Source organism: Camelus dromedarius, chromosome 3 (assembly GCF_036321535.1).
Source record: "Camelus dromedarius isolate mCamDro1 chromosome 3, mCamDro1.pat, whole genome shotgun sequence".
Taxonomy (NCBI): Eukaryota; Metazoa; Chordata; class Mammalia; order Artiodactyla; family Camelidae; genus Camelus; species Camelus dromedarius.
In genome coordinates this window covers 24776487-24801330 of record NC_087438.1, presented here as the reverse complement: position 1 = coordinate 24801330, position 24844 = coordinate 24776487, and the positions used below count along the sequence as shown (strand labels likewise).

Genomic DNA, 24844 nt, shown 5'->3' with positions numbered 1-24844 from the left:
TAGCTTGTCAGATGTTGATAAGCACAATGGAAAAAAATCCAGTGGGGTGAGGTGTGCGGGGATGGTGGGTTATTTCTATTTTGCATTATGTGTTGAGGGAAAGTCTTACTGACAAAGTGTCATTTGAACAGAGACCTGAAGGAAGTCAGGGGACAAGCCATGCAGATATTTGGGAGAAAATCATTGCAGGCAGAGAGAAAAGCAAGTGCAAATGCCCTAAGGCAGGAGTGTAATGGATATGTTCCAGAATCACCAAGGTACATTTGTCGCTGAAGTGGAATGGGCCAGGGGGAGAATGGTGGGAAATGAGATCAGAGAGGCAGCAAGGGATAAGATCAAGGTGAGGATGTGGACCAGACCCTGCCTAAGATGGGACGCCAATAGAGGGTTGGAGCAGAGGGGTGACCAAAGGGCTCTCTCTCTCTGGCTTGGACATGTTGAGTTTTCCAGAAAGATGAGTTATCCATGTGGCTATCAAGTAGATGGTAAGAGAGAAGTTTGGATTTGGGGGGAAGATGGGAACAGAAACTTCAGCTTTGGCCCCATAAAGTCATGGAAATGAATGAATCACCCAGTGGTTGACTGTGGACAGAGAAGGCTGGGTGCTGGGACCCTCCAACACTTAGAGGTTGAGTAGAAGAGTGCGGGGGCGGGGAGGGGGTGGAATCCAGCAAAGATCTTCAGAAGGAGCAGCCTGTGAAGAGACCCTGAGGGCATTTCATGGATGTCCAGCCACTGAGAATGCATTACTGCTCACTTAAAACAACAACAACAACAACAGAAAAATCACTTTCTTGAGATAAATATTACTGAATTTGAGTCACTAATTTATCCAAGAGATAACAACTGTCCATATATCAATATAAGAAACATTCTATTAAGAAGGAGTTATGACTAGATGAGAGGGTCCTGGCTGTGCCAGTAGTTGATAGCGAACCTTCTCTTTTGCTACTGAACTATACCTTGGAATTTCCTGGCAGGCCAAGCAAAAACTGCAAACGGTATGTGATGTGGAGCTTTGGGGAAATCTTCACTGTATCTGCCTAATGTAGATACTTCTCCCAGGGACTGTTCATGACTTAAGCTTATGCTTATTTTTGAACATATTGTTCTGGTGCCTTCTAGCTTCAGAATCACTTCAAAATGCATTACTCCTTACTCTGGATGTTTGCTCTGAAATTTAAGGTTTATTCCAGAATATTCTCTGAGTTAAGGAAGGCTCCCTTTGCAGGGACCCCCATAACCAAAGGGTCATTTCTACACTTAGAACATAACATATAGGACAGACACCATGTTTACATTTGCTGTTTGAAAGATTCATTGCCAAATCACACACTTTTCTCTTCATTTCTTTTCCTCTGTAAGTCTTGAAGAAGATCTCTCTCCATCACTTCCTTGTATGTGCTCACTCCTTTGGAGAATTATTTTGATATCCTAAGAGAAGAGAGTCAAAGAGAAGTTACAAACATTAATAAATGACTTAAGATTAATGACCATCTGATCAATGATATATGACCATGATTATTCAGTAAGTTGTTTTTATTTGTTTATTTTCCTTTTAGAAAATTGTTCTCTGTCTAGTTTGAATTCTGCCCTGCAACTCACTCGTTGTGCCCTTGGAATGATCAAAGGTCTTGGATATTCCATTTCCACATCTAATAATAGAGTTGTCATATTTGATTAAATAACATTTGTAAAAGAAATTACACAGAGCTTGCACATAATGGGCAAGCCAACACATTATTTCCCTGTTACTCAACAAAAGTCAATTAAAGGTAAATACTAATGCCAAATTAATCATGTCTACAGAGTAGTAGAGTTTTAGAACTGCAGGTTATTTTGAGGGCAAGATTGTCTCATTTCTCCATGTCTTTTAAAATATTAGGGATAAAATGGTCTGGTTTTTGTCCACTTAAAATACCCACCAGCTGTGTTATATTTTAAATCACAGATTTAAAAAAATAAATTTTAAAGATTATTATAATGTAGAAGGGGTCCAAACACATGTGAAAAATGAAGGATTATATTTATACAGTTTCCAGTTTTTTGTTGTTTTTTTTTTTTTTTAGGGAAGTGCTTCAAGAACACAAGACTCTTTTCTTCAGAACTCCAAAGGTTTCAGTTTGATTGCAGTCATTTTTACTCACAAAGACAAGAGTTAGTTCACTCTCTAAACTGATCTCTGCCGAGTAACATACACATCACTGTATCAGTCACTGCCAGGAATCATAGTGAATCATTTTTCTTGAGAGAGTATGTTCTTTGAAAATACAGATCTCCTACAGCCAAAGGTCAACCTTGAGTGAACTAAGTGAAAAAGAACGGCTGCTCTCTGTGGACCTTTCTGGTCCTACCCAACACAGCTCTTAATAACATGTCTACTTATAATTGTTAATTAATGCTGATTCGTGAATGTTAACTTGGGGATTAAGAACTAAGCTGACCTATGATTATCTGACACTCTGTTGCCTGGGGGGAAATGACTAGCTCCAGATATTTAAATCAGCTTCGCCTAAATTTACAGCTGAAATCAGGGGCCATAACTTTTGGTAGCAGTTAGGGGAAAAAAGCCTGAGAGAGTCTCGAAATGAAGCCACCATCGCATTTTGTTATAAACATAAAAGAGAAAGTTGGAGCAAATTTTAAACTCAGATACCTTGAAGAATTTAAAGTGGATTGCAAGCCCCTCCAGGTTACACTGATATTTATAGGTATTTTGCCTTCGTGTGATTGGAGCCTGATCATTCGTTTATAAGAAATTCTCCTGTGACATTCTGATTTTGACACTAAAAGATTGACTGTTATTTCCTATTGAATGGTACCCTTAATTTTAAGGAGATACGCTTGATTTACAGGCTTGCCAAAGGAAAGTCACTTTTATTCAGACGTATTAATTACAAGAAACTATATTTGTTGGGTTGCTGTAGAAAATCGGGTGTCTCCTGATGTTTGTAAATTTGTTTATTACAGGAAGTTAACCGACTTTCCTCACTAAGCACCGAGGTACAGAGTCCTCATTGATCCTGGTGCATTTAACCAAAGCATTTTCTTAAGAATTTAGGAACATTTCTTGAAAATAACCTCTCTGTATAAGATCTACGAAAGGAGAAGTTTTATCAGTGACTTTAAACTGAGTAACTATAGAATCCAATACAAAAATCTCCGTCATCCATATAGGGATTGAACCCTGGGACTTGTGTTTGGACCCTCTGTTGTCACTGCACCAGAGATAGCCTCCTTTCTTTCCAGGAGATGAAATGCTAGCTTTTTACTTCATCCACATATAATTTTGCATGGCTCAGAAATATTTCCTGTGTACTGCAACCACCAACAGATCAGTAATAATAGTAGTAATAATTAGCCTATATTGAGTGCTTTTTATCTGCCAAGCATGGAGCTAAGCATTTTATACGTATTAAATTATTTAATCCATACCAGGACCCTGTGAGGTATGTTTGATAATTAACCCTATTTTACAGATGGGGAAACCAAGGAACCAGGAGGTCACTCACGCAGGGTCACACAGTTTATAGGTGTGAACCAATCAGTATGGGTCCTGAGCCCATTCTTCCAACCACAAAGCCAGGCCACCTCCCAACAAGAGCCAAAGTAAAACATATCAAAATAACTGTGTATACTTGCTTTTCCCCCTCAATATGTATTTTAAAATGTTTGCTGCTTCCGAACATGAACCTCGTCAACACAGAGCTGTTAGGGAACGACCTTCACTTCCCACTGTTTGTAACAGCAAACAGCATTTTAACCTGAAAAACCACACTCTAGTTTTTGCTCTACTTATCTTGAAAGATCTCCAAATAACATCACTGTGGTTAAGGTTCATTTTAAAAATGTGATCTATTTACTTGCACATGGATATCTGGAGCAAAAATTGATGACAGGACGAGAGTGTTGGTAACTGAGTCTTCAGAGATTTTTTTTTTTTTTTTTTTGCTTTTCCTTTCTTTCTTTTTCTCTGTTTGCTTAGTGAAAATGAGAATAGAGCCCCTTACTGGAAAGGGAACCTCTTTCATTTTCGAACATCAGAATGTTGGCTTTTCAGGTCAAAGGCTCAGCTCTCCTTGGGTCACAATCATATGAATGTGCCCCGATTGTAGCAGGTGGTCTACTCTCAGTAGATCCCTTGGCGGAGTGACAGGGAGAAGATGTGAAGGACGAGGACAGGGACAGTGGAAGCAGCTTACTTGGCAGAAGCACTCTGGCAACGAAGGAACGAGCCATCGGACAGACAGACAGACAGACAAACAGACAAACTCTCTTCCTACTCTTAGACTGTCAGGCGGATACCAGTGCTGTGAGGCTGGTCCATTGGAGGTCAGACAACCTTCCACTGGGTGGCTGTCAGCCAGAGGCATCTGCACACCAGAGAAGATTTAGGGCAGTGAAAGAGGTTGTTTTGGCCGTCAATGCCTCAAGGTGCTCTGCGGACACAGTGGGCAGCAGCCCAGAATATTCAACATCCTGCCACACCCGCGTCGGTCCCATGTGTTCAAAATGCCAGAGGGCTTTAGCTGAGGTGCAAGTTGGTGAAATTACCCCAAAAATGAGGGACATGTGCAAAGTAAAAAAAGCCGCTCAGACCCCAGCTTTCCTTGGGAGTCAGAACACATCTTCAGGGGATGACCTTCAAAGGCAGTCAGCCACCTGTTGGCTGTTTTCTTTTCTCAGGAAAATGCCAAATAGAATCTTCTCTGCAAGTCAATCATATTTGGTCATTCTGGACAGAGTAAGAATGTTCTCCTGACTCTGTAGGGAGTTCTCCCGTGATGGGAGGAAATCAACCTGGTGTCGTTTTATGCTCCTAGTTGACCTTAGTAAGATAAGGTAAACCCTATTATACATAACACTAAGGAAATCTGAAAATTATTTTACTGGTTTAAAATAAGAGGGCTGTTTCCTGCAACATGGAACAGAACCTGAGGATGAATTGCAGTCTAAAGTAATGGGTCTCTGGACTCATCTCACATGGAATGATGATGGCCTAGAGGAAAGCAAAAAGGGGGAGACCCCACAGCTGATGACTCCCCCCCATCCTGCATGTGACACCCACTCACCCACCTCTCTCCACCCACTTGTCTGATTCTGATGAGCTCTGAACCCACTAGGATCACACTGGCTCATGCCCTCCTCCTCCTCAGTGGGGAAGAAAGCTATTCCTTATTAATGGAAGTATGGAATATAAGATGCCAAAAGGGACCTGTAACATAGCAGTTTCAAGGGAAGCAGTAAATGTTGTGGAATGTTCAAGTACAATGACTTGGAATAATTTCAGCCATGTTTCCAAGTATTTTGGGCCTATTTAAATAAACAAGTAATTTCAAAAAAGGACCCTGTTAAATGTAGAGACATAATGATATAGTATGGTTAAGGGGTAAAGAAACACTTAGGGATGAAGAAATTAGAGTCACATTATGTCCCTGCTCAGAAACCTATGCCATTCTCCACTGCTATTCAAATCAGATCCAAATTTCCCTGCATGAGATCTGGGTTCTTTGCAATCTGACCTGATCGTACTCGTGGGATGGGATCACTGGAAGCCCCACTGCCTGCTCTGCCCCCGCTGGTCCTGCTCCAATGCCTCCACCTAGGATGTGGCCCCCTCTCCACCCCAGCAGCAAAATCCAAATGCACTTCTGCTCTTCCCAGCCCGCACTTTCCCAAATCCCGGCCATCTTTGAAGACTTGGCTTCTCCCACAGAAAAGTCCTATGTTTTGAATTCCTGTAATTTTGCCATTGGGTGGTTTACCTTCTACCATTTCCTGGTGATCCCTGTGTGTAAAAATTCTCTTGCAAACAGAAGTGGGATTTGTGTGAGAGCAGTAACTGAATTTGGTACACACATTTCTGTCTCCCCTGGAAACTCCCATTACTAGCCTCTGTAGTGAGTGCTCAGCAGTGAATGGTTATCCTAACAGCCATCACTTCCTTAGTACTTGCCGTGAGTCAGATACTGAGCCAAGTGCTTAGATGCCAGATCTCATTTCATCCTCTCCACCACCCTTTGACTAGGAATGGATGTTGTCCTCATTTAACAGATGAGAAAGCCAGGATCAAGGGAAAGTTTAGGTCAGGTATCTAGTGAGTGGTGAACCTGAGATTCAGTCCCATGACTTTTTGATTCCTTTTTGAGTCTATATTCTCAAATGCTGCAATCATACCTCACTACTGGAAGTGCTTAGTGCCTGTTAGCTCTTTAGAAACCAATTTCAATGATTACCTATATATAATAAAAATTTAAAGGGGTCATCAATTTAGAACAAATAAATTTTGGTACAAAGATATTTAAGTCTGGATAGTCTCATTTCTGGACATAGGAGGTGACAGCCGAGAACTCAGGAGAAATGCATCTTAGATCACCTGCACTTTAGCCAGTTTAGCCTAGCAGGAGGCAAATAGGTAGACTTCATGCTGTTAAATGTGTGAGGTTTGCAAGAGGGTTGCAGCAGCTTGCTGTCCTCTGAGAGGGGGACCTCTCTGCCTTCTGTAGCCCCTGCTGTTGGAGACCTGGGACTTGCTGTGGTGGGCGCACTTTCTGCATGTGTGGTTGAGCGGTGCTTGGTTCCCGTGTGAGCTCTGAGACACAGGTCTTCCTCTCTTCCTTCTTCCCTCTGCTGGGTCGCTCTAGTCTCTATGGGTTTTGCCTTCAGTTTCCCCACCTTGAACAGTTTCTCTGACGGAACTGACACCCGTTCTTTCATAAGCACAGGCACTGCATGCACTATTTAGATCATGTGCACCATGATTAGAGTGTGGTGAACACGCCAGCACTCGGCTGGGGATCATAGTCTCCTTAATTCTCTTTGGTGGGGGGGGGGTTGACGAGTGGGAAGGGATTCTGGTCTCCATTCTCTTCGGTCATAGGCTAGGGTCATTAGATGGCTGGACTGATACAGGGCACTAATACTGCCACCCACCTACTTTAACTACCAACTACCTCCAGTCTTCTGTGGTAGACCCATGTCCTCAGAGTCCTGAGAGGGCAACTCCGTAGTACTGACAGTACTATCCCTAGTACTGCTGGTTCTATCCAAGGTCCTGATCGTATTATCCATATACTGACAGTCCTGACTGTCACGGTGCTGACGTTCTGAGAGTCACTTCTACTATGCCTTACCTTGCTGCCCTTTGGGTATTTTGGGCTGGCCTTTCTGCTGATGCTGTTGCCAGCTTAGTTCCCCAGACCCTGTTCTGGTCAAGTCCAGCTCCTTCCCTCTTTCTGTTTCTCCACGTTTGACATAACCCACCAAGCCCTGAACCTGAACTCAACCAAATCAGGACTGTATTAGGACCTTCAGGTAATACTCACAGGAATTTTATAGTCTGGATAACTTGAAATCAGGTCTTGAATAAAAGGATGCTTCAGAAGAACGGCAACTTTAATTGGCTCCAGATTCTTGGAACCCAAGTCCTGAAATACTTTTATGAAGTTCTTTAAAGAAAAAAAGGAAGTTAATTAACTTTACAATCCTGCTGACGTTAAAAATGATCTTATTTACTAAAGGAATCGCCATAATTTCTATATAATGATAGAATTGGAGAGAAATTCCATGAAAATATGCTTAATGTAGAGGGAAGCTTTTCTTTGGTACAGGATGCCCCTTTTATAAAATAATCTAACCAACCTCTAAATAAACGTTCTCCGTCTTCTGAGGGCGGGCAAATCTGTTTGAGTCCTGTGTTTCGTTTCCTCCTCCGAACACTTTGAGCAACGTTTCCATGGAAATTATTTCCGTGTTTGCATTTTCAGGGATTTCTTCTTCTTTTTCCTCCCCTTTCTCTTGTAATTCCCTTTCCTCACTTATAAAATTTTCCTTAGTTTCCAGATATTCCTCAACTGGACTCATATCAGTAAGGGAGGAGGTCTGTGCAATTAAATGAAGAGAACTTGAAATCAGACTGAAATCTTTCCACTAAAAGAGATATTTAGGAAACACCAATTTTGACCCATACATTTTCTGCCCTGGGATGATAGTGTCCATCACAAACTAGCCAAACAAAGTCTAGACGTAAAATATGCTAGCTGCCCTGGAAATCATGTCAAAATCCCAGACCAATTCTGCTGGTAGTTTACAGAAGCCTCAGCATGGGGTGTGTCTTTTTCACCTCTCCACAGGCTCTGTGGACTTCCCTGCCAGCTCCATCATATTCCTCAGTAAAAGGACACTGGGATGAATTCATACAACAGCCATTAGACTTCTACACTTGAACATAGGTTTTTTTAACAGGATGTTCTTTGGAAATTGCCTGTAGTCAAGAGGTTACGGCAAGTTCATTTCTTAAGCTTGGCAGATTCTAAAAGCTTTGAGAACATTTGTTTGTGTGCTGGAAGTTAGACCTGACCAAACATTCAGAAAGTAAAATAGAAAACAAATGGAATATAGGCAGATTGGGATTCCTATTGCTGCTCTTTGAAACTTGGCGAGAAGCCATGCTCTCAGACACTGGCATTCTGAGTATGGGAAGGTGTCTGTTGTTTCTGTTGTAATTTCTTATATAAAGCCTGAAAAATATTCCTACCCTTTGACCTAGTAATTATTGATCTAGGAATTAATTCTAAAAAAAATCATGTGCACAAAGACTTTTGTATATGGATATTCATTCATATTGAAACGTATAGCAAAAATAGAAAACCTACGATTCCCCAAATGGGGAAGGGTGACATCCATGATAGTACTGGTCTGTGACAGAACACTACGCTGCCCTGAACATTTTGGTTTAGAAGGATACCTGGTGACATGAGAAAACACTCACAGGATAAGTGCCAAAAGAAAACAGAACACAAAATAATAAATACACCAGGATCCTCACTGTCTTACATATATATACTTATTAATGAAAAAAAGAAACAGATACATCACAGAATTAACAGTGGTTACCTCTGATTAGTGAAACAGGTGATTTCTTTTTCACTTTGATGTGTACTTTACAAATTCTCTATAGTAGATTTGTAATAAATGTGTCACATGTATGTATTTCTGATGATGAGGTAATAGACATTTGGTGATTTGCCACAGGAAAAAAAGGGGCATTTTCAGAATGTTGGCTGGCCAGACGTCAGAGAACACCTGAGTGCTGAATCTCTTTTATCCAGAGGATGGAAAAATGCTAATTTAGGCTTAAAATAAGAGGATGCTAAGGTCTGTAAACACTCAATTTAGTAGAAGCATTAAGTGTACAGATAGTGCAAGATCTTTCCAAATAGTCATGATGTGCGCACCACGTATAAAAGAACTATAACACAGCACAAAACTAAGCCTCTGGTCATTGTAAGCCCAATTTGCAGGGATCAGTAGGGGCTGAGGGTGGTGTAATGAAGACAGGTTGCATTTGCTATAGCTCGGTGTGGTCACCTTGCTTTAGTTGGGTTTCTATATCCTTTGGTAAATTGGGAACTTAATCTAATTGTGGATGGTGGGGGGAGAATGTTTTATCAGGTAAAGATTTTGGAATTAAGTATTAATTATCTATCTATCTATCTATCTAGCCTCTTCTCCATTTTAAACAATTGAAATGCTACTGGCAGAAATGTGAAACTAGCCTTTTTGCCTGAGCCGAGGAAGTTTGGAGATCATCACACTGGCTACCCGTCAGTAATTTCCCAGGGTGATAGAACATTTAGTACGGTGAAATGAACACGGTCAAGATGCAAAACAACTTGCTGAGTGAGTGAAGGATGAATGAACTTCTGCTCCGAGTGCAGCATGGGTGCTACGTGGACAAGATAATGGCAGAACCTGAGGGCGAGCACATGACTAACTGGGCTGGCTCAGCAGGTGATAACAAAATTAAAGGAGAAGGAACCTGGTCTCTGCACTGTTTCTATAACTAGAGAGGACCCAACTTCTCAAAGACTTGAGATAATCATCATGGGATAAATGGATTTTTAATTTTAACCAAAAGATAACAATGTAAACGTTCGAAAGATTAGAGTGAAGAATCCTTAACTTATTAACATCAGAGGATGCTCTGTAAATGTTTGCTGTTTTTGCTCTCTAGGGGTTTGGGGCAGAATAGACTTAGCGGCTCAGTGGGAGCGGTGGGGGGTGGGGAGGCAGGCCACAATGAGGACCACAGGAGCCAGCTCAGCATCCTGGTGGGACTGCAGGGTATGCATGAGAGGGGGCTCTCTCCAAAAGACAGCTCTGAAAGATCACAATTGTGAATGTGGGTGTATGAGCAAAGCCAGGGATGCCAGTTTGGAGAAAAGCCAGGGCTTCTGAATGAGCAGTTATTAGCGGTATCAAAACTCAGTGTGAGTCACATTATCATCTCAGCAGCGAGGCAGGCTGCAGCGCTAGCAAACCCCTTGTCACACTTGGCTAACTCTCAGAGGCAGCCCTCAAGGACTCCCAGCAAACGTGCCCCAGGATGGTGCCTGACCACATGGCCCCATCATTCAGCCCGTTCAGTCCCACATCGCAGAGGGCAGAGCAGAAAGGCAGTCCTTGGCACTAACGGGAACAAAGCATCAAAGAGCAGAACTGAATGAAAATGTATATTTTTCGAACCCCAAGGCCTCAAACCATCTCTGCCAATATGCTTTACCAAGAGCCTTAAACTGTGGGAGAGTCAAGCTCACAATTTACTAAATTCCAATATCATAACCCCCACAGCCCACAGGCCAGAATGAACCATTTTCTCAAATGTCAACTTATCAGAAACTTCATGAGGACTAGGGCGTGCTCATGAGCGCTTTGTTCTCGAGTTTCTTTTAAATGACCTGAGAAGCCGTGCATTTAAACAGGAGGTCTGTGCCACGTTGACAAAACAGCGTGTGTAGCAGATATAGAGTAAGGAAGAATGAAATATCGGGGGAGATTTCCAGTTGTTTATTTGGAAAGCAGAAGCCAAAACCCGATTCAATGTCTGGGGGTGAATACTGATCTGTTGGAGACATTATTTCTGAGCAGGCTTATTATGGCTTCCTGGGATAAAGCTGCCCAGGAAGCTAGAACATGGTTGGAAAGGCTACCGAAACAGGGCATCTTTGGAGGCAGGGGGGTGAGGACCAAGAGTGGGCAAGAATGAGGGAAGTGGGTGGATACTTCACTTTCAAAGCTCCTAGGGTTCACTCCAAGCCAGAAGCAGCCCTATGTGTGGGGCATGTGACAGACCTCGACTCCATCCCTTGCCCCTCACCTCGCTTCCATCTCTGCTGAGCACTGGCAATGGGACGGTTCTTGTGCAGTATCCTGGGGCTGTAAAGGGCTCTTGAGAGAAGGACTCCAGAGGGCTGCTTCCTGGGTCAGGCACTAGCTCATGGTGAGTGACCTGACCGGGTCAGGGACGGAAGGGATGCAGTGCCTTCCTGTGCTAGCTGGCCTGGCTGCTACCCACTCAGCTGGCTGTCTGCTGCTATGGCAACAGTTCTAGCACTTTTTTTTTCCTGGTCTTTCCGGCTCATTGCAGCCTCCTGAACCCTGCTATTGCCTCTGCCTGGAATGTCTACTCTCCTCTGCTCTACGCTGGAGTCTGGATTCCATCCTTTCCTTCTCTCCTCCTCTTTCCCAGCCATGTTGGCAAACATTTATTGAGCACTTGCTATGTACGTTATTGCACACTTGCTACTTCGGAGGACACAAAGATGGACAACAAGTTGTCTCCAGCTCAAGGTAGAAATGACAGCAGTAGGATTCAATAGATAAATAGCCTCTGCCTGAATTCTTAGTGTTCTCACTTCCCTCCTTTACCCCTTATAGTCTGTTCTGTATAGGGATATATTTTAAATCAAATGACCATGCTCCAGTGACTTCTCATCTCATCTGTTTGGCAGAGTCAAAGCCAAGGTCCCTCCAGTGGCCCTCAGAGCTGTTTCCCCCTCACTTTTCTCTCCTGCTACTCTCCTCCAGCTCAGTCCTCTCCGACTACAACAGCTGACTCGCTGATCCTTGGAATACACCAGGCACGACCCCACTTTAGGGCTTTTGCATTCACCACGGTATTCACTTAAAATGCTCTTCCTCCAGAGATCCGCAAGGCTCTCTCCCTCACCTCTTCCAGGCTTCTGCTTATATGCCTTTTCACAGAGAGATCTGTGAACACCCTATTTAACACAGCAACTCCCGCCCAGACTCCTGTATTTTTACCTATATTCTTTTTTTTTCCTGTAGCCTTTATCACCATTTGCTGTTGTCTCTATTTTACCTGCTTTAGCCCCAGGTCAAGGGTGGCTCCCAGAACACACAGGTGCTGCATAAGTGTTTGTTGAATAAATGTGTGTGTGTGCACGTGATGGTGCTCAGTCCTGCTGGAGAGGATCTGAACAGAAATGCAGCACTGGGGAGAGAGCACTCAGTGTGCCAGGGGAAGCTTCAGGAATGAAACGGCAGTTGAAATAGGCCTTGGATACTGGAGGGGCCGCAAACCCTTCGAGATGAGATGAATAGCAAAAGCAAAGATAGGGAGATAGCAAAGAAGAAGGCACAGACCCCTCTTTTGATCAGCAAGGCTCTGTGTTAATCTGTCCTTTATTCTGTGATCTCTGCATTTGGGCCATCATTCTCTCATTCTTGCCTGTGTGGATGGGGCAGTTAGATAGAATCCCTTCAGGGGAACAAATGTGGCTTCTTCTGTAGCCCTTGCAGAGCACAGGGCTACACAGAGGGTATGATGCACAGAGCTAATTAAAGAATTAACTGATTGCTGTGCTCAGTGGAAAGTTTACTGAGCTATGTGGCAGTAGTGCAGGTTCAGGGAGGCAGAACAGGACAGGCGGCCCTGCCCCGCCCACAGGGCGCCCAGGGTCCAGGGAGGGAGCTGACCCTGAGGATGTGGCTGTTAATGAGAAGTATCGAGAAGAGAGAGGCACAGCGGGCTGCGGGAACCTAGGGCAGGGTGCCTGCCTGCCCCGGACGTTCCCCGGATGACAGACATTTAGTTGAGACCTCAAGTCAGGCTATGACCCCTGCCAGAGTCGAGTTCAGGAGGCCCAGTCTGTGAGGAGATGCAGCATTGTCCCCGGGAAAGGGGCAAGTGCAGTCTCCGTGAAGACAGACCACCTCTAACCCTCCATTTATTTGGGGACAGTTAAATGGTCTAAGAAGGCAACGTTCTTGAGTGAAAGTAATAACTCCTCGCGGAACTTTGTCGTCGTGTCAGTGTTAAAGTGCGTCTACAGCACATGGGGTCGAAGAGGCCTGAGTTGTCAGCCTACTCCGCATCCGTCTGACCTCACTCTGGCCCCAAGGGAAGGACAAGGACATCCCCTCCTGGTCATCTGCTCGAGGCCAACACTTTGGGTTGTATCCCAAAGAGTCTATTTCTTCCCTAATGTGAAAGTTGTCACAGTAACTTCCTATTTTTTCTCAGAGAGCCCAGCACACTCTATTCTGACAACCATGGGCAACCAGGACATCTGAGGAGTCTGAGCCGGGCAGCATCTCTCTCCCCGCCGTGTCCACAAAGAAGGACAGAACAAAGCATTCCATCATGAGTGCCACAGCTCTGTCCCCAAAAGGTCATGCCAACAGGCACCAAATGAGTATATTAGTCAATGCCCTGTTCTGAGGCTTTTCCACCCCCAAAAGCCAGGGAATCTCAACCCTTTAGAAATCCACAGCTGGGTGTGAGATTTTCTTAAATATTCAGTTCTTTTGTCCCTGGATGTAGGTGATACAAAGTGTCCGTGGAGTTCAGGTGGCCAGGTTTTGGCCTGAGACACTATCAAGTGTCACATCTACGTGGCCTCTGTCTCAGGCCTGCACTTGTTTTGCACAGAATTTCCACACAGTGTGACAAGCAGACTGCATTGATACCCAGTTCTTTCTCATTTATCAGGATTAACACTTCATGTAAACTAAAGGCTGACCTTTACAGAGCAACTTTGATTCCACCAAGAAATTCTGAACAAACTTCAATTTACTACAGAAGCATTTTTTTTGGGTAATGGGTCCCTAGTTCTTAGGGACCAATCCAGTAGAGTAAGGTTTTATCAAAGATCTAGTAAAGCACTGTGTGAGGAACTTGGGAAAACACAGAGATGAAAAAAATGGAGTCTTTGCTGTTAGAACTTTAGGGTCTTCTGGCATCCCCTCCAGACCCCAATGCTGGTCTGTTTCTGGAACCCAATTACCTTTTCTGCAACAACAGCAGGCACTTTGATTGGCTGGAAGACATGAGTCCCAATGGCCACACTGAGGGCCCGGTAGACCCCTTCCATACTGTCCGGATGGCAAGCAAAATAGAGCAGCATCTGTGTGTAGTCAAGCTGGGGTGGCTCCTTCTCATGGTCAGCAAATAGCCTAAAGAAAAACTGTCACACAAAAAGAATTTCAACCAAAGATAAAACATGGCTACTAGAACATTCAAGTGGAGATGTCCAGTAGGCAGTGGTATCCAAGAGCTTAATGTAGGAAGAGAGAGGTTTGGAACAGAAATAGACACTTGGGATTTGTTAGCAAATAGCTAGTATTTCAAATCGTGAACTTGGCGTCAACACATATTAACAGCCCAAAGTAAGAGAAGGATTTCACATGGACAGAAGGTGTGGAGAAGAGATTGACACAAAACCTGTGCATCTGAATATGAGGAAATTTAACTGCCTTTTCTCAGGTAACCCCTGAGGACTTTTACTCTGGAATAGTCAGTCATGCTTGGTGTTGTGTGAAAAACTAGGCAGCCGGGACTCGGCTGAACCTCATCAGTTATAAGGAAGTGTGTTGTCACTGTCAGGGGACAATGATGTGATTGCAGCACAGACACGTCTTGGGGCTCCTTTTTTGGATGCAACTGGACTTTTCATTCAGTATCTGGGATTCTAAGGTCATCCAAGCCCATGCACAATGGTAATGGCCTGTCTCCAGGAGCCCTGCCGGCCCTGGGCCACAGAGAACGCAGGTGACAAAGCAGGGGAGCTTGGTGCGGCCCTAGAGTGTAGCTAAGCCCTCTTCTTAAGAGGATACAGAGGCCCCGGGAGGTGAAGGGACCTGCTCCAGTTCTTACAATGAGTCATGGAAGAACGGGGAACAGATCCCAGGGAGCCTGGCCTTCAGAATTCCTCTGCACGGGCTATTTCCCCCAGATTTGGTCTTTGCTTTTCTAAGTACAGCCCCCCCAAATAAACTTATAATATTGTCTTATGTTTTCACTTTGCACACCTTCTTTAGCATGGTGACCGTTAACCGTCATTTAACCATCTATAGTTTGCATGGTTAGCTTCTGTTTAGCTGACACTTACACAGGGCTTGCTATGGGCCGGTCACTGCTCTAAAAGTACCACACGTATAAGTTCACTCTGCCCAACAACCCCGGCAGAGAGGGATGAGAATAAACCACGGCCCAGAGAGGTTAGGCAACGCCATCAAGATGTCACAGCGTGTCAGCCGTGGCATCTATGCTTTTAATCCCAGCTGAAGAGCATTAAGATTTATGTAGTGCAGAGATAGATGGAAAACTACACTGCTTTCTGTCCTCTGGACATCACACACACCCACAGCTGTCAGCCGTCCTTCATCCCATCAGAGCACTTCCATCTCAGGCTCCATGGTCCTGCCTCTGTCCCCAGTTTACTCTTTTCCTCCGTGTCATTTTCCAGCAGTTTGGGCAGCAGCAGCAGGTGGGAGCCACCCCCCTCCTTGGTACCCAAAGGCCCTTTCCTGCGTCACTGCCTCCCAGTCCTCAGGGCTGATTTCTACCTTTATTGGCTCCATGAGTAATGCCCTGATGGACATTTCTAGAAACTTCTGGCTGAAAGGGAAAGTGCTTTTTCCTTGGCATCATATTCAGACTTCTGGTCTTCTCAAGGAATGAAGAAATTGTTTATGTTGTGGGCAGATTTATTCACAGAATCATGAAGAGGTGTCTTCCAAAGCTTTCCAGGAGAATTGATGTCAGTTCTCCATTTATTAAAAAAAAACAAAAAAACAACAACCAAAACAAACATGTGCCCCTGCAACTGCCAGCCTCATGTCTTGGACTTTTTTGGTGACTCTCTGACCCCTTTCGTTGACCTACTCTCCTGCCAGCATCTAGCAGAGATGCTCAAAGAAAATGCGTCCAGTGGAAGGGAACTGTTCATTTTCAGATTCTAACTGGAGTCATGCACTGCAGTTTTGAACTAAGGGCTGGCTGGAAATTGACTAATCGATACACATAGTTTGCTGTGATGTCTAAATCTACCATTCAGCTTTTCTTGTATCTTATTGAGTTTGGCTGTGTTACATCTATGTTTTATATTTCAAACAATTCTACTGAAGTCAGAGTAGGCTTTAGATTTTAAGGTCTTGCATTCTATTTTGGCCTCAGGGCTAGAAGTGAATGATAATAATAATAATAATAATGATATTTTTGATAATAATAATCTGATGGGTCATGGGCAATACTGTATGCAAACCCTTGGAATGGTAGTCAAAATGAAAGAGAAATGACCAAAAACATGTATTGGTAAAAAGCATTCCTATCCAAAGCTTTTAGAATTGGAAGGTCACTTAGAGAAAAATGTATTCAGTAACAGCTTATTTGCCAGATGAGGAAAGTGAAACTCAGAGAGGTAATGGATACTGTCCAAGATCACACAGAGAATTAATAGGACTCTGTCTAAGATTTTGGCCCCTATCTCCTCCCCAGATTCCTCTGCGCTGCCACCTTAGTGAATATTAAACTCTGCACTGTGAGGATCCAGCAAAGGAGCTGGGGGTGAGAATAGAGTCTAAAACTAATTACACAGGTGGAAGAAAAGACAAAGAAACTGGTCAATGTTACATAGTACTACACTTTTTAAAGATCGCAATAATTACCTCTATAAGATGCTCCTGCCTGTTGAATGGCAAGGGTTCAAGAGGATTTTCTGGAATTTTTATATCTTCATCTCCCATAAACCACAGGCCAGCCTATACAAAAAAGGAGAATCATTAAAGTTGTGCTGAGATGCAACTGCTCCTCTAAGAGCCAGGGACTAAACCCCTTCTTTGCAGGTGTCTAGGGCAGCGGTCTCCCAAGTAGGGTGAAGAAATCATGGTGACGGAGGAGAAAATACTAGGAACTTCCATTTACATTTATTTGATCTTGTTCTTTTATAATTTTTATTTTTAAAAATTAGAGAATGGGTATGATGTATGAGTGCAGTAGTACGTGTGGCTAATGTACAAATGAAAACCCACACACTGGGCATGCTAGCTGTATTGAACTGTTGGAGCCTGTGGTGACACTTGACAGTCCCTGCCCTAGATGATGCTTGCACAGCAAAACTTCAGAGGGGTCTGTGCCTGTCACACTAGCTCCCATTCCACGTGTCCTGTTTGTGCTGCTGTCTGTCCTCGGAACCCTGTGTGGTGCTGGGGCACAAGGTTGATGCTGGAAAATCTTTGCTGAGGGAGTGACTGACTGACTCAAGAGCTCAATGGGCTTCTTTTTAATGACAAACCTCATTCTCAGCCCACATCTGACACCAATGAGCAACTCTCTTGGTTCCCACTTGGCAATGCCTCTCCCCTCTCTCCCCTCCTCTCACTGCTGCCATGCTGGTTTCGAGTCTCAAGCCTCCGTCATGGGCCACTCCAGCAACCCTGGAGCTGTCTTCATTTCCTGTCTCCTTCTTATTCATTTCAGCTCATATCATGTGACCATATCAATTTGCTCAAGGCTTTAATCTTGTCATGTCATTCTCTGCTCAGAACCATTCTCTCACTTTTGCTCACATCATCACTCCTACTTGAGGTGATTTCCTGTCCACCAATGTAAACCTATCCATCTTTCCAGATCCAGCTTAGATCACACCTCCTCAGGGAGGTCCTCCTTGATCTCTCTTCTAAGCTCCAATTTGACTTGTTCATACTACACATTTGGCATTCAGTTTATTTCTTTGGGTGTTCTCATTCATGTCTGCAATTGACCATCAGGGAAAACAGTACCATCAGGCAGAGTGGAAGGACCTTCTAAACCACAAGGCTTTGGGAAGAGCCTCCAGGAGGATATTACTTTAGTGGTGAAGCCAGATTAGCCCTACGCTAAAGGATGCTCTGGACCCATCCTTACAAACCTTAATGCAACCTTGGAAGGATAAAACTGATTGCAAGTAACATTTCTGCTTGCCTGACAATATTTCAAGGTATATAAAATTTGGTACCTAACAGTGTAAAATTAAAACATCTGGCATCCTATATAAAGTTACTAGGCATCCAAAGAAGCCAGAAAATCTAACCCACAGTCAGAAGAAACATCAATCAGAAGAAACAAACACAGAAATACACAGATAACGGAATGAACAGACAAGAACGTTCATTTAGCTATTCCAAATATATTTCATTTGTTCAAGGAGATAGAGAAATATGCACACAATGAAGAAAGAAATGAAGGATATATATGAAAAGATACAAACTTCAAGAGAAAAAGTACATTTGAAATAAAAAATACACTGGATTGTATTAATAATATTTGACTCTGCAAAAGAAATGATCAGTGACCTGGAAGATGAAGAAGTAGCTACGAATGCAAAATAAAGAACAGAGAGGAAAAAAGACTGGAAAAAACTGAATCAAGCATCAGTGAGCCGTGGGACGAACATGTGATTGGATTTTGAGAAGGGATGGGGCTACATAGAAAATATTTGGGAAAAAAAAATCCTGACAACTTTCCAAATTTGACAAAAACTACAAACCCACATATTCAACAAGCTCAGTGAACCCCAAGCAAAAGAAATGGGCCGAAAACCACAGTGAGAGAAATACAATAATCAACTTGCTGAAAATCAGTGATAAAGAGGAAATACTAAAAGAAGCTAGAAAGGAAAAAAAAGAAAAAAGAAAAGAAACAGAGAGGAATTCTACCCTGCCCCCATTTTTCAACCATCAATTTCATATCCAAATTGTTTCAATGCACAGGAATTTTCCCTGATTCTTAAACCCAAGAATTCATTCATATTAGATTTTTTTTTAAAGGTGATATTTTATAGATTAGGAAACTGTTTCAAAGTGTTTCACATACAAGAGGCCCACCTGAGAAAGAAAAGAGGATGGAATTAGAGAACGACTAATGTTTTCTAAAAAGTCATCCCTGAAATTTCAGCAATGTGAAAAGTTCAGTGTGTATGGTAGGGCTGGGTTTAAATTCATAAAGCAAGGTTCGGTCAACCACATCCTGTCTCACTGGATAATCAGGTGGTTTCTCCTTAAAATATGGAAATGTCCTTCATACTCTTTTGTTGAAACAGGGCCAAAGAATTTTAGATTATTTTACTTTTCCTTAAAGAGTAAGCGCTGCACTGTTTGGACCCTAGAACATCGGGCTCATCAAGCCTTACAGTAACGTGCACCCTCACCGACAGACGATGAGCCGAGAGTTCAACATCAAAGAATTCTACATGAGTGTGACTAAAAGTGCACATGCGACACAGGCGAGCGTGTGACAGCTGCAGCAGGGGTGGGAGCAAAGGCAAATGAGATGCACTCTTACGCTCTCATTGCTTAGCTGAAGTACCCAGCCTGGCTATTAGAGCAGGCAGGTAGCTAGATATGAGCAGAGAAAGGGGGACATGGGCAAATGATAGACAATCATACATCTTGTAAACAACAGGGGTCCTGGGACAGACCAAGAAAAACAGGATCCTCTGGACTAATAAAAAACATACCTTCTGGGTTGATACATGTCCTGGAGGCAGAAGGGTGGGGCAGGCAGGAATCCCCACCATCTGAATGTAAACTTTTGTTCATTATGACCTCATCCAACTTCCCAATCAAGACTAAATAAGGATGAAAAATCCCTCCTCCCCACCTGGGAAGGTGGAGCTGGGATGAAGATCAGGAAAGATGACCCCAAACCCCTCCGCACCAATGAATATTCTGCCCATTCATTTTTACACTCATATAACGAGCTTGCCAGGGAAACTCGGGGCAGCCGCCCACCTGGGTTTGCCTGCTCTTTTCTTGAGAGCGTACTACCTATCTCTTAATACATCCTTGCTTTGCTTTCTTGTCTCTGAATTCTTTCTGCTACAAGACAAGAACCTCTTGACCCCAACGTGATGAGCTGTGCAAATGCTGCCTCTCGTTCCATTTTAGAAGCTGGGGAAATCAGCACACTCTTAAGTGGCTGTTGCGGTGAACTTGTAATTAGTCAAAAGAAAAGAAAAAAGAAAAAAGAAAAAAGAAAAGGCAGAGTAGGGAGCCCTCCCCCCACCCCCCGGAGGACTTCATTTCAGCAAAGCAGATGTATTACTTTACGATTCTAAGGTGGCGTTTCTGACAAACCATAAAATTTTGCCCTAGAAGCTGTTCTGACATTCCCATAAAGACCTGTGTGGGTGTGATCTGGTGAGTGCTGGAAATCTGTGAGTCACGTGGGGAGGTCTAGCGGGCCTCTCCAAAGGGCCTTCTTGTCCCGGGCCTCCTGAGGAGTGGGGATGGGTGGGCCAGGGGAGAGGTCAGAGCTCAGAAATCAACTGCTCCCAAAACACAGGAGGTGTCCTAATAGGTATTTCTGAGTTTCAATTTAATGCAGTGACCAACTTTCTCTAAGAAATTCATACCTTTGGTAAGGGAGCTTTCTGGTTTTGCTCAGCGCTTTGGTGCAAATTTCCAACACCTGTGTTCATCTCATGTTTGTGCAAAAAGATGTTTAAATCAATATCCTGTGTTAATTGGCATAAACTGTAAAGAGCGAAGGCTGGTATTTTCACAAGTGCCCACTTTTTAAAATCTTAAGCTGACAACAAAATAGAATATGTTTTTCTCTGATGTTTATGTTTTAAACAAAAGCACTTTTGCAAGTTGTAAGTCCAGATCAAGCACAACGAAAGAACCCACAAATTGCTCTACTTGGGAAGCAAATCAGAGCCCAGTCAGCTAGGCACCTTTCTTAATCAGCCTTGAAGAACCTCCTCAGTGTGTAAGTGCCATTTCCTCTGGCTCAGCTGTGCGCATGGGAATCTCAGGGCTGGCGATGAGCACATCTTCCATTAATTAAGGAAGAAAAGAGAAGCAGGAGGGGATGTGATCTTTCGATGATGAAATTTATCTGAGATACAGGTACCCAGAGATCATTGCCCTGTTTCAAATTTAGCACCTTATAAAGTTTCCAGCTTTCGTATCTACCAGCAAAGTGACTTGGTGAGTGCTAGGGTGGGTTCAATTAGGAGACGATAAGTAAGTCACTCAGGCCCTTCTTAGTTATGGCATTCCATTCTCACTCCTTCCTCACTCAAACTTCTCAAAATGAATTGACTACTCTTACCTGCACTTCCTAAGACCTATTCATTTCATCTACCCTCTGCAATTTGTGTTCTGTACTCCATCAAAATTACTCTGCTGAAGGTCACCGGATACATCCTACCTGCAAGTCAGGTATCCCCTTACTGGATTATCCATCATTTTACACACTTCCTCCGGGTGATCTTGTCCATTCATAAATTTAACAACTATCTATGTGGTAGTGACTTGTTTCTCCATCTGCCATATCAGATGGGATGTTTCTGTCTTGCATTTCCCACAGACATTTCAAACTCAACTTGTCTGAAACCATCTAATCATTCACCACACTCTTGACTGAAGGAAAAAAAAATGCCCCTTTTCCTGTGTTCATTGCAACTGTTGTTGCTACTCCCAGAATATTAGGTCTTGAGCAATGGGTTTATTAAAAGCTCTGTAGGTGCTTCTGATGTACAGCCAAGGTTAAGAACGATCTAGAAACTGCTCAGGAGGACAATGAAGTTTGTGTGACTTCTTTCAGAACTTTTAGCCCTCCAAGCAGTTCTGACTCTTTCAGACCCTTCCCTGGGGATGGAAGCCAGACTTCTGCCTGGGACCTGACAGTGCCTGTGCTGTCCCTGGGAGCCTAGACATGGGCCAGGATCCCTGGCATTGTGAAGTCAGCGAATAATACACTTCTTAGGTCAAAAGCACTCTGGTATGATCAGTGTCACTAGCTGCTGGCTGGTAGCAACCTGCATATACTGCTCGAAAGTGACTGTGCCCAGCTGCTCCTCATCCACAGCCTTGAACCTCTGCAGGGTCTCCAGGAGCTCCTCCTCCAGAGGGATGGGCCAAGGCAGTGCCGTTAATAACAAGAATTTCCGCCAGTCCACGAACTCTGAGTTTATGGCCAATAAAGATGCTAACTCCTGCAACTAGAAGAAAACAGGAAATGCCAATGGAATATTTGTATGACTCTTGGGTGACCCTCTACCTCCTCGTGTTTCTTAGTAAAAGATTTCGATGAAGGAAGTAAGGTTTTAGCTTGGCCAGTAGAGCGAGTTCTGACTTTTGTTCCCTCAGGTCCTACCAACCGATCCACACCAGACAGAACCTGGAAAGTGTTTCATTCCTCATTTCCTCGATATTTGTATTTTCTGCTTACTGTTACGCAACAAATTAACACTTGCAACTGTGGTACACTTTGCACCTTTTCAACAGAGGAGGAATGAAGAGGATGGTTACCAGGGCTCCACTGCTTGTAGGGAAATACTCCTTAACCCCTTCGTCTCCTGATGCATTCCTAAGGAACAGAATGTGATGCAGAGAAGGAACTGCCAGAATCGCCTACTATTACTAGTTAGGCTCATTGCATCCGGTGGTAATAGGTACGAACTCATGGGTGGAGCCTCATGGTCTCTGTAACGTTTCATCGACAGTCAGCATCATCGCTCATTTTCCAAACTGAGCATGTGCACACTATGATCTGAACTTGTAGTTCATTCAGGTCCTACTGGCTGCCTGCTAAATGTCAGATACTGTGCAGGTATGGGTTATTTTAAAATTACTGACTTATTGATCAAACAAGAAGAATGCTCAAAACTTGAAACCCCAACAAAAATGAAGCTTACTTCAGGTTGAGTGAGGTGCATCCAACTATTAGGAAAGTTGTTTGTTCCAAGGTTGAGGGTTATCAAATCCAGCAGAATGTCGGCAAATGCTTTATGTCCTATTATGCCTACAATACAATGAAAAATATCTTTTCAGTTTTTATTACATGGCAGGGATTTGTTTCTTTTGCTAAAGTAGAATGAATAATGGATATTCATGTAATTACTTTTTCCATATAATTTAAAACTGTAACCCTTAGAGAAACAGAAGACAGTCTGAACACCTAAAAATAACAATCAGTTTCCTGATGCTCTCTCATTATTGTTTCTCAGTTTATTACTTGGCTGAATAATAAATCATTCCAGATTGCACAGAATACCGAGACTTTATATTTTAGTTTGGAGTCTTTGAACTTTTACTCAGAATAGGTTGAATTAAAAAAAAAAAAAAGACCCCAAGGGTTTCTATTATACAGGAGGGCACAAGAGTAAAACGTTTTGGTAAATATGGGATAAAGGTGTTTCAAATGCATGCAAATCACCACTGTGATCAAGGTAACACATTTATCCTCATTTTACTTTTTTAAGTCAGAATATATTTGTTTTTATAACTGTAGGGAGACTACTGGATTGGAAGTGCTAATTTAATCATCTAATTGGCTCAAATATTCTGACATATTTTATAAAAGATCACTAACTTCTTTTTTAAAAAATCACTAACCTTTTAAACACTTTGCTCTTGAACACTAATCTACTTTGAGTCTGTTTAGGCTGTTGCTCACTTGAAGTTGCATGCACATGCATTAAAAAAAGAAGTAAGGAAGCAAAATAAATGCATCTACTTAAAAAATGCCTAACTCCTATAGCAGAGGTACCTTCTACAGCCAGGAGACACTCTTACATGTATTGGGGTATCTTTCCAGTCCAGAGTATAGAGCTATTCTTCTTTGTTTAGGTATAAAAAGAGTAAAAAATAGATGTAGAATCTCAAGTTTTTCTTCTTGTATTTGTGTTTTTAGCATTTCTAAAGTCCAGCATGAACTTTATAATTTCCTCTAACCTTTGGGAAAATACAGCAGTCCTTTAAAAAATTTCAGTGGTTCAAACCAAATTTACAAGTTTGAGATACTTTTCTGGGTAGCAAGAGCAGAATCTTCCTTTCTTTGATATAACTAGCCATCCAGTAGGTTGTTCAGAAATAAATTGTCTGTTTTGATCAAACCTGAGTATCCAATTTTACAGAGATGAGAACACTTTCCCAGGTAGTGGAATTTTTGTTAAAATGATCTTTATATGATAACGCATTGGTTTTCAGATACGTTAGAAATAAGTCATTTATGTTCCTCAAGATGAAACCATAAATAAACTCAATTGAAACTGAAAAGGCTCAAAGTATTTAAAAATTCTGGTAGTTAGGTAAAATATTTCCACTGTCTCTACTGGCTATGGCGCATGCAAAGTGTTGTAGGAAAATATTTTCAGTTTATATAGGAATGATTTATCTGGGGGCTTTAGTGTGAAATGTGACAACTATTTTAATCTTTGGCCTTGTTATTTAAATGAACGAGGCATGTCATGAAATGACTTTCACATAAAATGCAGTAACAGAAACAGATAAGCTTACAAATCTTGTTTAAGGATCAAAACAAAGCTCTCTTTCAATTTGGTTGTAAATTAGTCACCTAATGCAATCATCATTTAGAATTATCCAGGAAAAATAGGCCTAAACGAACTCAGATCCTAATCCTAGTCTGGCAACCCTCTGCAATATCTCTCAGAAGGATTACATCAAAATAACACCATTGCTTAGAAGTATACACTTCACCCAAAGAATGTGAAATCATGTGTGAATAGACATCTAGAATTAGAAAGTTAGAGGAAAACCCATCTTTGGATTTTTGCTCTGTAAGTCTGGAAGATGCCAAATGCCTTTCATTTTCAATGTGAAGACTAGTGAATTTTAAGTTTCAGGATTTTGAAAATAGGATTTGTTTTTGTTTTTGCTTTTGTTTTTGCTATGCTCAATGAAGAGGTCAACATTTGTCACATCACTGATCACTTTCATAATGGCTTTCTGAGTTTGATGAACAATCTGA

General features: G+C 42.6%; 1 protein-coding gene across 1 annotated transcript in view; it reads right to left on the bottom strand.

The window, feature by feature from the left end:
• Positions 1 to 1309: 1309 nt before the first annotated feature.
• LOC105087004 (sperm flagellar protein 2) overlaps positions 1310 to 24844 on the bottom strand; it is a 61270-nt gene continuing 37735 nt past the window's right edge. The window contains exons 9-15 of the mRNA XM_031443901.2: positions 22770 to 22876; positions 21891 to 22073; positions 16753 to 16845; positions 14091 to 14270; positions 7642 to 7881; positions 7326 to 7448; positions 1310 to 1434 (exon numbers count right to left, since the gene is read on the bottom strand). Of these exons, the coding sequence (XP_031299761.2) occupies positions 1345 to 1434; positions 7326 to 7448; positions 7642 to 7881; positions 14091 to 14270; positions 16753 to 16845; positions 21891 to 22073; positions 22770 to 22876 (1016 nt within the window). The 3' untranslated portion in view covers positions 1310 to 1344. The remainder of the gene's footprint in view (positions 1435 to 7325; positions 7449 to 7641; positions 7882 to 14090; positions 14271 to 16752; positions 16846 to 21890; positions 22074 to 22769; positions 22877 to 24844) is intronic.